The 17415-nt window shown below is 40.7% G+C and overlaps 1 protein-coding gene across 1 annotated transcript in view; it reads left to right on the top strand.

Moving 5' to 3' along the window:
• The window catches only part of ADCY1 (adenylate cyclase 1), a gene marked incomplete at its 5' end in the record, with an annotated part of 490247 nt that extends 484684 nt beyond the window's left edge, over positions 1–5563 (top strand). The window contains one exon of the mRNA XM_081342918.1: positions 5085–5563. Within this exon, the coding sequence (XP_081199044.1) occupies positions 5085–5423 (339 nt within the window). The 3' untranslated portion in view covers positions 5424–5563. The remainder of the gene's footprint in view (positions 1–5084) is intronic.
• Positions 5564–17415: the final 11852 nt, after the last annotated feature.

Here is a 17415-nt window from a genome sequence, read left to right as displayed (position 1 = left end):
TCTGCGGAGAACCAAGGAGCGAGCCGGGATCTGCGCCGGGTCAGAGGCCGCAAAGGCACAACACGGTCGAGAGCCTCGGAAGCCACCCGTTGCCAGGCATCAACTAAGGTCTCAACCGGGCTGTGGGAAAGGGAGGAAGGAATCAGTCCAAGCGCCGTCTGGAACCTATCTGGGTCCATCAGGCGCCTGGGGCGGAACCACCTGGTCGGTTCCGCGTCCCAGCAGCGGGGAGTGGCATGACAGAGGCCCAGCCGTAGGAGATAATGGTCTGTCCATGAAAGGGGTTGAGATGTTGGAGTAACCCCACCCAGACCATGAAGCCACTGCTCAGAGATGAAAATAAGGTCGGGCGTGTTTCCCCCCTCGTGAGTCAGACCCTGAATAATATGGGTCAGGTCCATGGCTATCATGGAAGCCATGAACTCTCGGGCCACCCCCGACGCACCACCCAGGAAAGGCAGATTAAAATCTCCCAGAACCATAAGCCTGGGAAACTCAACCGCCAACCCTGAGAGAGCGTCGAGTAGCCCGGGCAGGGCTGTTGCCACACAGCTGGGAGAAAGGTACGTGAGCAACAGACCCAACTGACCTCCAGGACCCCACCTCAGGAGAAGGGACTCACATCCGCCAATCTGAGGGGCAGTGGTCTCCCGCGGACAAAGGGCCTCTAATAACAACTGCCACCCCCCCGCCCCTACCCTGAGCCCGAGGCTGGTGAAGCACACGGAAACCTGGTGGGCATAACTCAATCAAAGGGACCCCTCCCTCTGGGCCCAACCAGGTTTCAGTAATGCATGCCAGGTCTGCGCCTTCCTTGTCAATCAAATCCCGAATGAGGGGAGCCTTATTCACCACAGACCTGGCATTCAAATACACCAGCCTGAGCTCAGGTACCTGTCCTTCCCCACCCCCGGAAAAGCAGGATGAGGCCAGAGGGTCAGAGCGTGCCACCGCTCGAAGATAGCAGGGGCGCGATCCCAAGTTTCGATATGGCCCTCTGTTCATCCGTTTGCCGCCATTCCCGATCACCGTGGGGATCAATGTCCCCACCCCATCCCCTCGGGCCCCAAGACCCTCCCCCCCACTGTGGCGACCATTTAGCAACCTGGATTGGGAAAGATCCAGCAAAGTCCCCCCAACTTTCTGCTGGAACTTACATCCCTCCCCCCTCCCTAACCCGTTAAAAAGTTTACATAAAAAATCCCTAAGCCTCCTCCTTGTGCCATGCCACCTCTCGGGATCCCAGGATCCGTCATTAAGGAATTGGCGGCACAAACCAGAGGGCCACACCTGGGAGAGGGGGGAATCTCTCAGGGCAAGCAACATGCCCGCGGAATAAATCATCAATAAGATGGAAGAAATACAATAAGCTAAAAGCAGGAGGAAACGGATTGGCTAAAATCAAGACAACAGCCATTGATGATAAAATTACAGAGCTGGATAGTGACTCCCAAGCTAAGTCACCCTCTTACAGTGACAAAAGATCTTCCGGCATCAGGGAATGTCACCATCCAATTCCGAACAGGTCGCAGAGAGGGAGAAGGAAAATCCAATGACTAGGAGGTAATAATAGTCCATTTGTCGGTGGAGGCATCCATAGTTCTAATAACGGATAGATATAATCCAGGTCTCTGGCTGCAGGTTCCAGGTCTGGCCAACCACAGCCAGGCCCTCCTGCAGCCGAACATCGTTAGGCCCCACTGACAGCACCTTCAAAGCCACCCCAGATGGAAAATGGTAGCAACAGAGTTCAACCAGTCATGCGTCCCCATCTCCAGTTGAATTCACGACCAAAAGGCTGTAGCAAGCCACAGAATTTAAGTATCGTCCAGGGAAATGGGTGGTCTCACCATGGTCTTCTTCGGGCGGTATCGCAGGCAGCCTCCATCCTCCAAAAAACGGCCCCAAGGGCCTTCAGGGGAGGAAAAGCCCGTGGCCCCTCGGTTGGCATGTCTCCACCCCCGCGGAACTTCCACCGGAGGGGAAAGTCCACCAACCGACCATCAGATTGAGCACTCGGCCATCCCAGGCCAAGCGCCCCTCTACCCAAATCACAAATGGCCACACGGAGATCGTCCTGGCCGCCACAGGTCCTGGGCGTCTCACCGCCTGGATCACGCCTCGAGCGGGGCCCACAAGATGTTGCTGCAGTCCTCGTGGGCCGAAAAGCCTCACCAAAGCATCCTGACTGCCGTGGGTCCTGGCGCCTCGCCGCCCAGTCAAACTGCTGAACGGCCTCAAAAGGTGTCGCCACGGTCGCCACAGGTCCCAGGCGCCCTGCCGCTCGGATCGGACCAGCCACTTTAGGCCCAGGTTCCTCGCTGCCCGACACATTTCCGGCGGCCTCAGAAACGTAGCCGCCGCGGGTCAGGCCCGGCGCACCCGGACCGCCACACCGACATTTCCCGCGGCCTCAGCAAGTTGTTACGACACCGGGAACTCCCGGTGCCCAGCCGAGGCCGTGCAGCAAGCAACAGCCTCCTCAGGGCTCAGCCAGCCAGGACTCGCCCTCCCGCAGTCTCTAGCTCAGCCGCGGGCCGCGGCCATCTTCTCCGGAGGTCTCCCTTAAAAAGTAAATATCCCTTAAAAAGTAAAAAGTTATAAAGTTATAAAGATGGAGAGAACATCCTCAAGCCACCAACTACACCTAGAGTTGTGACCCACTCTTAGATCCCAATGCCAGTTGACCAAGCTTGAGACATTCTCTCTACCTTTTTAACATTATTTCTTTTGACTCCATCTTTTTAACTCTGCTAATGCTGTTCCAGAAGACCATAAGAGAGGGGCTATCACACATCAAAATGTTCCATAGGGTGTGGGCAATGGCAGAGAAGGCTTTCTTTCTTGACCCTGTCAATTGAAATTCTTTTTTTTTTAATCCCATTTATATCCCGCCCTTCTCCGAAGACTCAGGGCGGCTTACAAGCTTAGCAGTAGCCTTCATTCTATGTATATGCCTGCTTATTAGGGCTTTCATACACCCCCCAAGCGGCATTATTACAAAGTCAGCTTAATTGCCCCCAACAATCTGGGTCCTCATTTTACCTACCTCGGAAGGATGGAAGGCTGAGTCAACCTTGAGCCTAGTGGGATGCAAACCTGCACTAATTGCAGGCAGCTGGTGTTACTTCAGGAGGCATTAGCCCACTGCACCACCAAGGCTCCTTAACCATTGGGGTCCCTAACACTCCCATTCTGCCTGGCCAGGAGGGATGGGTCAATATATTTGGGATGAAATGGTCCTTCTGATAACCTGAACCCATGCCATAAAGGGTTTTAGAAGTCAAACTAACACCTGGCATTGGACTGAGAAAAGAGACCAGCATACAGGGCAACTCATACAGCTGAGATTTTATATGCACCGCCCTAAGGCACTCCAGACTGCCTATGTGGTATTCAGCAAAAGATTTAGCTTCCAGATATTGTAGTATTTGGTAGTTATGACTACAGTTGGGACCAAAAATTTTATTGCTAACCAAGGCAGTTGTTAAATGATATGCCCATTTTTATGACCATTTCTACCATATTTATTAAGTAAATCACTGCAGTTTTTACGTAAATCATGTGGTTCTTATGGGAATCCAACTTCCTCTATTGGCTTGACTTGTCAGAAGCTGGCTGGGAATGTTGCAAATGGTGACTATGTGACCCAGGGATGCTGCAAAGGCCCTCCTAGCCATGACAGCCAAATTTTCTTTGATCAGGAGTTGTGAGTCCAAGAGGACCTCCAGATTACATACCAGGATTGTCTATGGTAGTATAGATGGTAAAAAGGATCAGAGAGAGCACCAAGCCCTATGAGACCCCATAAAGCAGACCTTTTGGGCTGGACCTTTTGCTCCCAATCAACACCAATTGTGATTGACCTCAGAGGAAGGAACCAGCACAAAACTGGGCCTCCACCCTCAATAATTGGAGCTAACCCAAATGGGATATCTATGATATCAAACACACCAAGAGGTCAACATGAATCAGGATGGATGGACTACCCCAATCCTGTTCCTGCCAGAGATCATCCAAAAGCATGACCAATGCTATTTCTGTCCCATATCTGGGATTGAAACCTGACTGGAAGGAATCCAAATAAACCATTATCTCCAGGATTCTATGGAACTGCCATGCCACCATCTTCTCAACTATCTTTACTAAAAAGGACAAAAATCATTTAAGACTATAGGACTGAGTGAACAGCTTCTTGAGAAGGCAAACCAAAGCTGCTTTAAATGGCACTGGGAACACCCTACCAAGGGTGAATTAGCCATCCCTAGCATCCACTTACTCTACATGACATCTCCCAGGTAGACCTGAGGACCATGCTTACTGTCCCAAGCACCCTATCCACTTCCAATAATAGGATCAAACTGTTCCCAGTTAACTGGATAAATCCATTCCCCAGGCATCTCCAAAGGACCTGAATTACACTTGGCATCCAACTGAGAAGGAATCCAAGTGATTTTATCCACCAGATGAACAGCAAATTCCTCTGTGTGGCCCTGAAGGTTAATCTCTGGTGTCCCATTACCCAAGGGGATCTGACAACTGGGTTAAGAGAGAAGTGGCACTCTGCAGATGCAATAAGAAGAGAGAAATATTGTTTTGCTACTTTTACCTCCTTGAGATTATTATTACATTTATTTGTCATGGAATTACTCTAGGAGGCTTACAACAACAAAAAACAAAACAATAAAAAAGGAAGTTTAAACAAAGTGAAAGTAACATAATATAACTATAAAATAAAGAAAAAGAAAACAAAATACATCAATATGACTAGTAAAAACAGGTGAATGGGGAGTGGTTCTAGCTCTTATTCAACCAGAATGTTGAACAATTCCCTGTGATATTAAAAGTTCAAAGGAAAAAAGATGAAAAATCCAAAACTCTAATATGACAATGGGTTGAGACAAATTTTGTTTGGTGTTTAAAAGATAACTATGGAAGCAGAATAAGGTTTATTTTAGAATGGACTTTGAAACAGCCATAACAAATGCTTTTTTCCCTTAAAAAATGAAGTTTAGGAAACTGGCTATTAAAGAAAGATTTGTTATCTATTAATCACTGGTGACTGAGGTTTGTTTAATTCACAGGTTACAGAAGAAGTACAACGTATATTGAAGAGGTGCAATTACGAGTTTGTTTGTCGGGGGAAAGTCAGTGTGAAAGGCAAAGGTGAAATGCTGACTTATTTTTTAGAAGGAAAGACAGATGGAAATAATTCACAAACACAATCTTTAAACTTAGAAAGGAAAATTTATTCATATGGGAGAGCAAACATTCAGACCAAATTGGGCACAAGTTGTCCATCTATGTGCTCATCCCCCAGCCTTTCAACAAACACTGGGTCTGGACCACTTCAACCACCAAAAGCACATACTAATCTGACTCTCCATTATCTTCCTTCTGTGCCAGCTATAAAAGAAGCATGAAAGCAATGAAAATCTTTGTCCTGTCATTTGAGATGACATGTACAGCAGAAATCATCTTAAAGGTTAAAGGCTGCAGAATTTGATATCAACCAAGAAATCTAACAACCCAACCAAAGAGAACTTGGGAACCATTAATAAGAACTTATGGGAAGGATCAAATAAGGGCTAGCAATTCTGTTTGAGAAATCTAATGTTGATTGTCTGAAACGATGGAATATTTTATCAGTAATTTTAATAGATAAATGAGATAACAGAGAAGGCACATCAATAAGACTGGATATATGCACAAACAACATAACACATGAATTTGTGGGAGAGAGATTGAGATTGTTGCTTCACTACTGATTTTCCCGCTGTAAACTGTCATGGAGAATGTTGGCAATATCATATAGCAGAGAGAACATTTATATGATCATATCCAGGGTGCTTGATCTATCATTTATAGTTCCTGTTTAAGTGAGGGTGATGATAAATTTGATTTATATGAAGATGTAAGAAAGCACTGTGGAAAAGAAATTTTCAGCACTTGCTGTAATGTAGGATACAGTAACTCTTAAAGAAAACAAATGTAACTTGTAAATTTTGCTATGTTTTGCATCTTTGAGTGTTTCCTAACTGCATAGTAATGAATCAGAGATCAGACTGTAAGTAGATTTATTGAAGATATTGGGTATTCATTGAATTTATGATAATTATGAATGGCTTCCTATTCACACAGATTTGGATGGGACAGTTTATCTCATATTGTTGCACAGAGTCCCATAGAAACAGCAGTTCTCATATTGGAGAAGATAGTAGATAGGAATAAAATTGAGTTAACTACTCCAGGACAGAGTGCTACTACAGTAAAGTGGCAGTTCTGTGCATGCCAAAAGAATATTAAGCTGTAGAAAATTATGTCTTTTCAATTGGCCAAATGGTTACTTTAAGACATTTATTAAAAGCAATTGAATTATAGTACATTTGTCACTAGACACATATATAGTTCTGTTCCCTGAACAGTTTATAGATTTGTGAACAAAAGTTTGTTCCTGTCATGAAATAGATCTTTCAGATCCAGTCCATATTATTTGATGCAAATCGTTTACAGTTGACTACTGTTTTGGATTTGCTCTCATCTCTTTCATATGAAGATTCTCATTAACAAATACATGTTGATTTTTTAATACAAAGTTTAAATTTGTTATTTTGAATCAGTTAATGTATTTAAATAGTGATGGTTTTGGCATCTCAGAAAATACTTTTAATACTAACATAAAAGTTCTGGAAATGTCAGGCAGCCAAATTTTTTGTTGTATAAGAATATTTTCTTCCATTTCCCGGCTTTTGAATTCCTTTTCAATGTCTTGAGTACAGCTTCCAAGAAATATCTCCATTGCAAATTTTGATAATATAAACAGAAATTACTATAAAGCACAAACTTTCTTTGAAGCTCACACAAATTTCAATTTACTTCCTATAAAATATTTAAAGTACTTGTCTTCTTAGATACTTTTGCTTGAAATTGATGTAGTAAATTAAGTAGCAGAAGAAGACACTGTTCTCATCTGTAAAATGGCTGGTGAGGTACTTACAGAAGAAAACCTGAAAGGGAAATTTCTTGCAGATTCCAGCTTTACTTTGTACTAGAAAAGCTGAGACTGCCAAGTACTTATTTTGTCATCATTTTAGCAAAGTTAAGTTCAAATGTAAATACCATTTATAGACACTCAGATCTCTTTGATCATTATACATAAAGAATATCCAGATGTTTGTTTATGATATTATTGCTCATTTCTTATTTTCATTTTAATCCTGATCAATTTTATTCATATATGTATTTCCAAAATACTATAGTGAACATTTTTCCTTGTTCCTAATGAAGAGGAAATACTTGCATTTAAAGTATGATATATCTCAAAAGCAGAATATATAAAAAAACCCTAGAAACCCTGATTATGAAAGGTAGGTTATTGGAAAGATGAGGTTATCACTGGCCTTTTTAAAAAAAGAAACCTCTGGATTTCTCTTTATGTTGTTCAAGACTATTATAAAAATATTACTTTTTCTATAGTGCAATCACTTTTGTTACATTCTTAATATTGTTCTTCCAACAAGAGACAGCATTGCATTGTGCTTTCTCTCAGCTCCCATTCATTTATCTAAATATTTTCACATAGTGGATTTATTGCCTATGGGTTTTACCTGGCTTATCTTTGAGCTGGGATCACGTTCATTTTATTTGCTGGTACAAAGAGATTTTCCTGGAGACTTAAGGCTTTGATCTGTCAGGGGAAAAAACCTCATATTTTTCTCTAGCAAATTTTAAGGCAAATTTTAAGGCTCTTTAGAGATGTCTCTCAGTAGCAAGAGATCTGAATGTGATCTCAATAGTAAGTCTTGTTTCTCTTGAGCCACAGTTCATCTCTGATTTAAGATATCGCTATGCCAAATTTGGGAAAAGATTTTCAATGTAAAAACATAGTCTTTGTATTCAATAATTTCTTCTTTCCCCCAATTCATAGAGTAAAAAAAAATCCATATGATTTTGGCACCATACAGAAGATTTAATTATCTATTTGATGCTGACAGTGTCACTATGCTTTATTCCACAAAGCACTATCCCCAAGTCAAGTAAAGGGATGGAATTCATACCATGTTTCCCTAAAAATAAGATCCAGTCTTATATTTTTTTGGCCTCCAAAAAAGGCACTTAACTTATTATTTTCATGTACAGGAGGCAGACAGAGCAGGGGCTGACAGCAGTGGGAGCACTCTCCATTCCACCGTCTGCTGGTGCTGCCACCATGAGGTGAGGTGAGGCAGGTGGTGGGAGCGTTGAACTGCTTCCCTCCACCTGCCAGGCCAAAAGCGGTCAGGGGCAGTCCCACAGTCAGCATGAGCGCTGCAGCACCTGCCAGGGACAAAGAGCATGGGGCTGCCTCTGCCCCTGGCTCCTGCTGCCATGGAGCTGGAAAGATTGCCAGACACCCCCCAGATGCCCTCACCTCCCCCAAGTATTTTTTCACTAACCTGCTTTTCAGCTGCATTGTGTTTTTCTGTTTCTCAGCCACAGCCATGTGCAGGAAAACAAAAGTAGTTTGTGGGTCTAAAAAAAAAGTTCAACAGACCTTCTAACTTCTCATGGAAAAAAAAGATCTTGTGAAGTTGGAAGGTCTGATTGAACTACAGTACTTTTAATTCCCTGCACATGTCAGCAGCTGAGAAATGGACAAAGAAATGTGATGCAACTGAAAAGCAGGTTAGTGGAAAAAATGCTTGGGGATGTGTAGCAATCTCTCCAGCTCCATGATGGCAGGAGCCAGGGCCAGAGGCAGCCCCCGCTTAAAGGCCCTGGTGGATACTGCAGCTCTCATGCCAGCAGTGTGAGGAAGAAGTGGGGCTGTCCCTGGCCATTTTTGACCTTTTACCCTATGCACTTCAGCAGGTGTTTGGAAGGCAGAGGGAAGCAGCTCCACCACCACCACCCCCAGCACCTACCTCGTCTCACCTCATGGCGGCAGCACCAGCCACACAGGCCAACCCATGCAGAAGGCAAACCGGTGCCAGCAGCCAGTGGTAAAATAGCTGCAGGTCAGATAGAGGCCAAAAGCAGCCAGGGGGCACCCCATGTGTGCCTTACACAGTCGGGATGAGAGCTGCAGTGTCTGAAGAGTGCCAGGCTCAGCCTGTAGCCCAGTGCCTGTAGCACCAAGTAGGTGTACAGGCTGGCGCTCAGCAGCCCAAAGGCAGAGGCACAGGTGAGACAGTTCCACTGGCAGCTGTTGGCGAAGGGGCCCTGGCAGGCTGTTGGCAGAGATCGAATGGAAGATGTGTGCCAACTCACCCCACGCCAGGCAGGAGCAGCACAGCAGGGCAGCCCAGAGTAGCGCGGCCAGGAGGGCAAAGCCCCCGTGAGTCCGAAAGCAGCACAGGCAGCCACTGATTTCTATGGCCTTGAATTCAAATCAGAAATGGAACCATAACTATGAAACATGATAACCAATCAAACACATTAATCCAGTAGTATTTTCCTTTAAACCCAATAAGAGAAAAGAGAGAAGGAATGTGAGAAAGAGTTATAAGATTAATAGTTTCTCTGCATTTATCTGAAGGATGACTAGTAGAACAGCTATGTTTGACAGAGAGAGAGAGAGAGAGAGAGAGAGAGAGAGAGAGAGAGAGAGAGAGAGAGAGAGAGAGATGAAATTATCTATCTGCATTCTTATCAAGTAAAATGAAAATTGATTTTTATATATTCATTTATTGAATCAAGCACTGCTGTGATAATTTTTTTAATATAAATTTATGGGGAAAACCATAATTGGACTTTAGTACCGATAGATACTAAAAAAAGGGACGCGGTGGCTCAGTGGGTTAGGACGCTGAGCTTGTTGATCTGAAGGTCAGCAGTTTGGCGGGTCGAATCCCAAGTGCCGCGTAACAGAGTGAGCGCCTGTTACTCGTCCCAGCTTCTGCCAACCTAGCAGTTCGAAAGCACGTAAAAATGCAAGTAGAAAAATAGGGACCACTGCGGTGGGAAGGTAACAGCGTTCTGTGCGCCTTTGGCGTCTAGTCATGCCAGCCACATGACCACAGAGACGTCCTCGGACAAGCGCTGGCTCTTTGGCTTTGAAACGAAGATGAGCACCGGCCCCTAGAGTCGGAAACGACTAGCACGCACGTGCGGGGGAACCTTTACCTTTACCTTTTACCGATAGATAGATAGATAGATAGATAGATAGATAGATAGATAGATAGATAGATAGATAGATAACAAAAAGAAAGAAAAAGAAGGAAGGAAAGAAAGGAAGGAAGGAAGAAAGGAAAGAAAGAAAGAAAGAAAGAAAGAAAGAAAGAAAGAAAGAAAGAAAGAAAGAAAGAAAGAAAGAAAGAAAGAAAGAAAGAAAGAAAGAAAGAAAGAAAGAAAGAAAGAAAGAAAGAAAGAAAGAAAGAAAGAAAGAAAGAAAGAAAGAAAGAAAGAAAGAAAGAAAGAAAGAAAGAAAGAAAGAAAGAAAGAAAGAAAGAAAGAAATATTCTGAGGACCACAGGCAAGCAAAGAAAACAGAGGCAAGTCACTGATAATCTCACAGAACCAGCTGTAAAACATTAAGCAAGTAATTGTTATCCACTTTCACATTTCTGGTTCTAATCAGAATACTAGCCACGATGTCCTTTTAAATAAGAATTTTATATAACAGGGACAGGCAATTTTTTAAAAATTCATGGTAAAACTGTATAATAATGCCTTATTTATTTTTAATCTTGTATATATGAAAACATTGGCCTTTCATGTTTTTATTTATTTGAAGGAAGTGTGAAATTTTTGTAAATAACTTTAGCTATGAGAGGTTTATTGCATGTGTACTTGGACTTTAAAAAAACAGCAAATGGGCACATTTAACAGATGCTAATAGTTTTTTGTAAACTGAAGTTTTACAATGCATGAATATAAATGCTTTAGAAATGCTTTGCTTCTTTTCTGCAATCTACTGCATGCCATTCATGCCTGACTTTGGAAAAAAATATGCTAAGAGTAACTTTCTTCTTACTTGTTTTTGACTTATCATTTCCAACAGAGTTTTTAAAGCACGACTAGCTGCATGTATGTGTGTGCAACAACAGCAAAACTAAAATTGTAAGGCATCAAAAAATTAAATTAATCATATTGCCAATCTCAGTGTTGCTGGCCCACATTATATGATTTATGAAATGTGTTCTCAAACATCTGTTCTACCTTTATAACAGTACCTTTTGTCATTAGAAGCAATAAATTAAACTCCATATACTGTAATACATCTATATCTGAATACACACATATATAAATTAGTGGAAATAGTAGCATAAAACTGCTAATTCAACAGGTACTGTTTAATATCTTGCTTGATTTAGCAGAATATGTAAATGATTAGTTTTGGGCAGTGAATAATTCTGCAAAGCCCAGAAGATACAAAAGAGCACAAAACTGTTCCTGTAGAATAGGGTCATGTGAAGAAACTGCCTTAGGCTTGGAACACAAGTCCATGTAGCCCAAGAACTGGCTGGCAGATTCCCCCACACACACACAAGATCTCAAGCATTTAGATCTGAATATATGGAATTATTTTGTACCAAGGTTGATTATCCCTTTGGTCTTGGTCCTTTCTCATCTGCCAATTAGCTGCTCAGGTCTCTTCCAGTCCTGCTACCTGAAATAACCTGGGTAGGATGAGATTTTATCTGGGAATTTATGCATGCAAAACAAATGCTGTACAATGGTGTGATGGCCTTTCCCATCTAGGAAAAGATCAAGTGCATCCTCAAAAGCATTTAAAGATATTGTAGTGCAGATCTCAAAGTATAAGAGCAATATGTGATTTCATCAGCATATAAACAGGCAGAATTGCATTGGAAAGGAGTGGAAAGATTTGGTTTAAAAAAGTTACCTATTTTGTAGCTTTTTTGGATATTATAATTATGATATTTGAGATATATAGCATAGATTTTTTTCATATTACCAAACCTAATTTAAATGGCCTTATTTCTTGATAACTATGAACAAAATATTAATAGACCAGCTGAATTCATAACTAACCTGAACTATAGGATTTTTTAAAAAATGGAATTGGATTTTTTTAATTTTTTGCCTTTATTTTATATGATTTTTTTCAAGTAAACTGTAAATCTACAATAATAACCATGCTTTCAGAATGCACGTCCCAGTGAAATCATTTGGGATAGTTTGTAAGAAGGCAGGTTGAAGCTATTAAATATAAATTTTCTGATATGTGATGTCACTTAATTCAGAACAAAATGCATCTTTATTACATGAATGTATCACAACTGATCACAAATTCAACATAAAACTGCCAGAGATTAATTTTAAAAAGGATGCGATGAGGTAAGTTGATTATTAAAATCTGTCCTGATACTAAGAGATCCAAAGAAAGATACCCTGAAAAGGGATCAAAATACAGGGTACAAATGATAGTAAAAAATAAAATCAGAGTTTTTCCCCACCCCCAAAATATTAGAAGAGGTCAAGATTTTATTTCACATCACTAGATTTATCTCTGCTTAGACCTACTAAATAGAATCCCATTGAGCACATCATGATGTCAAGTCCCACGAAGTGCAATAGTAATAGTATTTGGATCCAATATATTTCAGAGGTTCTGATCTAACATCATATTACTGCCTAAAAAACTCTAAGAACTGCAGAGATTTATTTTTTTTAATTATATTTCAAACCATTCTTAAATAAATTTGATACAGTTTGTGAAATTAATAATGGTCTAACAAAATTAATATAGAAATAAAAACATATAAAATATACAGTACATTTCAAAAGAGGTAGGTTAAAATAAAAGACTTTTTAACTAGTAAATCCTGATACCAGAACAACATTAAATAATATGACAAGGAGCAATGGATTTAGTTTTTCTGGTAGTGGTAGTTTGGTATCTTTGTGGGGGAATTGAAAATATTCATGCCCCTCCCCATCTACATTTTGAACTGGCATAGTCAAAAAGCTTTTCTAATAAGTCTGCTCAGTAGAAATCTCTGTAAGGAGAAACTGTCAAATGTGCAAGCTCTTACGTTGATTAGCAAAGAAGTCTAAAGTTTAGCAAGTAGAATTGATTTGACATCTGATGAAATCATCATTGCCAGGTTGGTTCAAACCCCATGCTTTAATTCTCTCTAAGATTAAAACATCACAATTGTTTTCATTTCAACAAGCTGAATCTGGTCCATTATATTGCAAATATTCTAATTCAGCCTTTGCTTATTTTGGTGCTTTCCAAGTCATGTTGCTACGAGAGCTCCAATAATTCCCTGCCATTATTCTGACAGTTGTAGTGGCAACATATTTGTGGGATACAAGATTGAATAAGGATGGCCTAAGGGATTTTATTTTCTTCCAGCTTTAGACCCAGACAAGAGTGTTTTGTGTTTCTTCATTGTTTTTTCTGTTCTGAATCATTCTGAGGTGTCTGTTTATAAACTGAGAAAGCCTATTTCATGTTTTCCTTTATAATAATTTGTCTATGAATGATTAAATGCTTCAGCTGCTTTTATGCTGAATGAGGGGAAAAGGCACTGAGAAGTATACATACAAAGATATTTAGTATGAACATTTGGGAAAGGACTATTACAGAAATATGTAATATTATCTTCAGTATTACAACACCACCCTCAGTAACATGGAATGAGATAAATAATACGGGTCTTTTTGTACATAGAATATTGTAGAGTATCTTCCAGTCTTTTGCAAGATTGTTGAACTGAGATGAGCAATTAAATATTTGTCCTATTTTTATGTTGGGTAGGGGGAATTTAATGGACTAAAATGTTATACTTGTGAATGTAAATTTCTTAATGCAACTTTTATACTGAGTGTTTGCACTATTATGATTTCTGGAATCAAATTAATAAAGGAAATAATCTGCTTAAATAAACAAACTATTGTTCATATTTGTTCAGTCATAAAGGACTCAAATGTCTATACACTAATGCACAGAGTATGAACAGTAAGCAGGGTGAACTAGAAATTCAGGTAAATGAGGGCAGATATGATATTGTTGCCATTACGGAAACATGGTGGGACGAAACCCACAAATGGAACACACAGCTAGAGGTATTTAAACTATTTAAAAGAAACAGACTAAACAAAAGAGGAGGAGGAGTTGCTCTCTATATAAGAAATAACTTTATCTCTACAGAAATAGAGCACAACAATGACGAAAACTGTAAACCTGAAAGCATTTGGGTCAATATAAAAGGGGGGGAAAATGACATTGCCATAGGTGTATACTATAGGTCGCCCAACCAAGCAGAGGAAATAGATGAACCTTTTGCTAGTCAGCTAACTAAGGTATGTAAGAAGCACATCACAATAGTAATGGGGGACTTTAATTACCCTGATATCAACTGGGAGACAAACTCTGCACCAAGTGGAAGATCAAACAGATTCCTGTCAAACCTAGCAGACAACTTTCTCTCCCAAAAAGTAGAGAAGGGAACTAGGGGATTAGCCATATTGGATTTAATTCTCACTAACAGAGATGAAATGATAGAAGGTGTCGAAGCCACAGGAACCTTGGGGGGAAGTGATCATGCAATATTGGAATTCAACATTCTGGAGGCACAAGCAATAGAACACAGCCAAACTAGAGTCTTGGACTTTAAAAGAGCTAATTTCAATAAACTTAGAGAGACCATGGGAAGAATTCCATGGATGAGAATTCTAAAGGGGAAAACAACTCAAGAAGCTTGGGAAATTTTGAAAAGTGAGATAATAAAGGCCCAGTCTAGTACAATACCAACAAAGAAGAAAAATAACAGCTCTCAAAAGAAACCAGCATGGCTGCATAAAGAAATCTCTGATAAATTGAAAGATAAAAAGGACAAGTATAAGAATTGGAAAGAGGGGCACATAACTAAGTCAGAATATCAGCAAATAGCCCGTGCCTGCAAAGATGAAGTGAGGAAAGCTAAGACTCAAAATGAACTAAGGCTTGTGACCAAAGTCAAAAATAACAAAAAAAGCTTCTTTCAACATATAAAAAACAAGAAAAAAGTTAAGGAAATGATTGGTCCATTAGTGGGGGAAAGTGGCAAGAAGGTGACAAGCAATAGGGAGAAAGCAGAACTATTTAATTCGTTTTTTGCATCTGTCTTTACACAAAGGGGAAAAACAGTCCAACCTACCCAAACCAGTGCCATAAAAAACTGAATAGAAACGCAAGTTAAGATAGGCAAGAAAATGGTAAGTGAGCACCTGTCCAGCCTAGACGAGTTCAAATCACCAGGACCAGATGGATTACACCCCAAGGTTCTCAAGGAACTGGCAGACGTGATCTCAGAACCACTGAACTATATTTTTCAAAGATCCTGGAGCACTGGGGAACTACCAGAGGACTGAAAGAGAGCTGATGTAGTTCCCATCTTCAAAAAAGGGAAAAAAATAGATCCAGGAAACTACAGACCTATCAGCCTGACCTCAATACCTGGGAAGATTCTGGAAAAGATAATCAAACAACAAATCAGCGAACACCTTGATGCAAACAAAGTCATCACTAAAAGTCAACATGGGTTTGTCAAAAACAGATCATGCCAGACAAATCTTATTACATTCTTTGACCAAGTGACAAAATTAGTGGACCAGAGGAACACTGTAGATATAATTTACTTGGACTTCAGTAAGGCATTGGATAAAGTAGATCACAACCTACTACTTGATAAGATAGAAAAATGTGGGTTAGATAGCATTACCACCAGATGGATTTGTAGCTGGCTGACAGGCCATACTCAGCGTGTGGTCCTCAATGGAACCGCATCTACATGGAAGGAAGTGTGTAGTGGGGTGCCCCAGGGCTCTGTTCTGGGCCCAGTGCTCTTCAATATCTTCATTAATGATTTGGATGAGGGGATAGATGGGGAACTCATCAAATTTGCAGACAACACCAAGCTGGCAGGAATAGCCAATACTCCAGAAGATAGGCTTAAGATACAGAAGGATCTGGACAGACTCGAACACTGGGCACTATCTAACAAAATGAAATTCAATGGTGAAAAAAGTAAGGTTCTACATTTAGGCAGGAAAAATCAAATGCATAGGTATAGTATAGGTGGTACCTTGCTCAATAGTAGCAACTGTGAGAGGGATCTCGGAGTCTTAGTGGACAATCACTTCAATATGAGCCAGCAGTGTGCTGCAGCTGCCAAAAAAGCCAACACAGTGCTAGGCTGCATTAACAGAGGGATAGAATCAAGATCAAGTGAAGTACTAATACCACTTTACAATGCTTTGGTAAGGCCACACCTGGAATACTGCATCCAGTTTTGGTCACCACAATGTAAAAAAGATGTCGAGACTCTAGAAAGGGTACAGAGAAGAGCAACCAAGATGATTAGGGGGCTGGAGGCTAAAACATATAGAGAACGGTTGCTGGAATTGGGTATGTGTAGTTTAATGAAGAGAAGGGTGAGGGGTGACATGATAGCAGTGTTCCAATATCTCAGGGGCTACCACAAAGAAGAGGGAGTCAAGCTATTCTCCAAAGCACCTGAAAGCAGGACAAGAAGCAACGGATGGAAACTAGTCAAGGAGAGAAGCAACCTAGAATTAAGGAGAAACTTCCTGACAGTTAGAACAATTAACCAGTGGAACAACCTGCCTCCAGAGGTGGTGAATGCTCCAACACTGGAGGTTTTTAAGAAGAAACTGGACAGCCATTTGCCTGAAATGGTATAGGGTTTCCTGCCTGAGCAGGGGGTTGGACTAGATGACCTCCAAGGTCCCTTCCAACTTTATATTATTATTATTATTATTATTATTATTATTATTATTATTATTATTATTATTATTATTATTATTATTATTATTATTATTATTATTATTATTATTATTATTATTATATACTGTAGCTGCCCATTTTATGAAAAAAGTATTCTAATTATAAATTAGGATTAGAGTTAGAGTTAGGCCAGTGTGCTGATAAAGTGCTGGGGTTATCTCAAGGTTCCATTTTAGGGACAGTACTCTTCAACAGCTTCATAAATTTAGATGAGGGAATAGAAGGGGAACTCATCAGATTTGCAGACAACACTAAACTGGCAGGAATAGCAAACACTCCAGAAGATTGGCTCAAGAACTAGATGAATCTCAACAGACTTGAACTCTGGGCCCTATCTAACAAATGAAATTCAATGTAGAGAAAAGTTTCACACTTTGGCAAGAAAAATCAAAGATACAGGTACAGATTAGGTGAAACCTACTTCAGCAACAGTAACTATGAGAGGAATCTTGGAATCCTAGCAGACAATCACTTAAATATGAGCCAGCAGTGTTCAGCAGCAGCCAAAAAGCCAATACAATCGTAGGTTGCATTAACAGAGATCATGTGAAGTATTAGTACCATTTTATAAAGCCTTAATACTTAGAATACTGCATTCAATTTTAGTTACCATATTATAAAAAAGATGTAGAGACTGGAAAGAGTGCAGAAAACCACAACAGATGATTCAGAGG

The sequence above is a fragment of the Vipera berus genome (genome assembly GCF_964194415.1).
Source record: "Vipera berus genome assembly, chromosome: Z".
Lineage (NCBI taxonomy): Eukaryota > Metazoa > Chordata > Lepidosauria > Squamata > Viperidae > Vipera > Vipera berus.
This window is presented reverse-complemented; position numbering and strand designations above follow the sequence as displayed.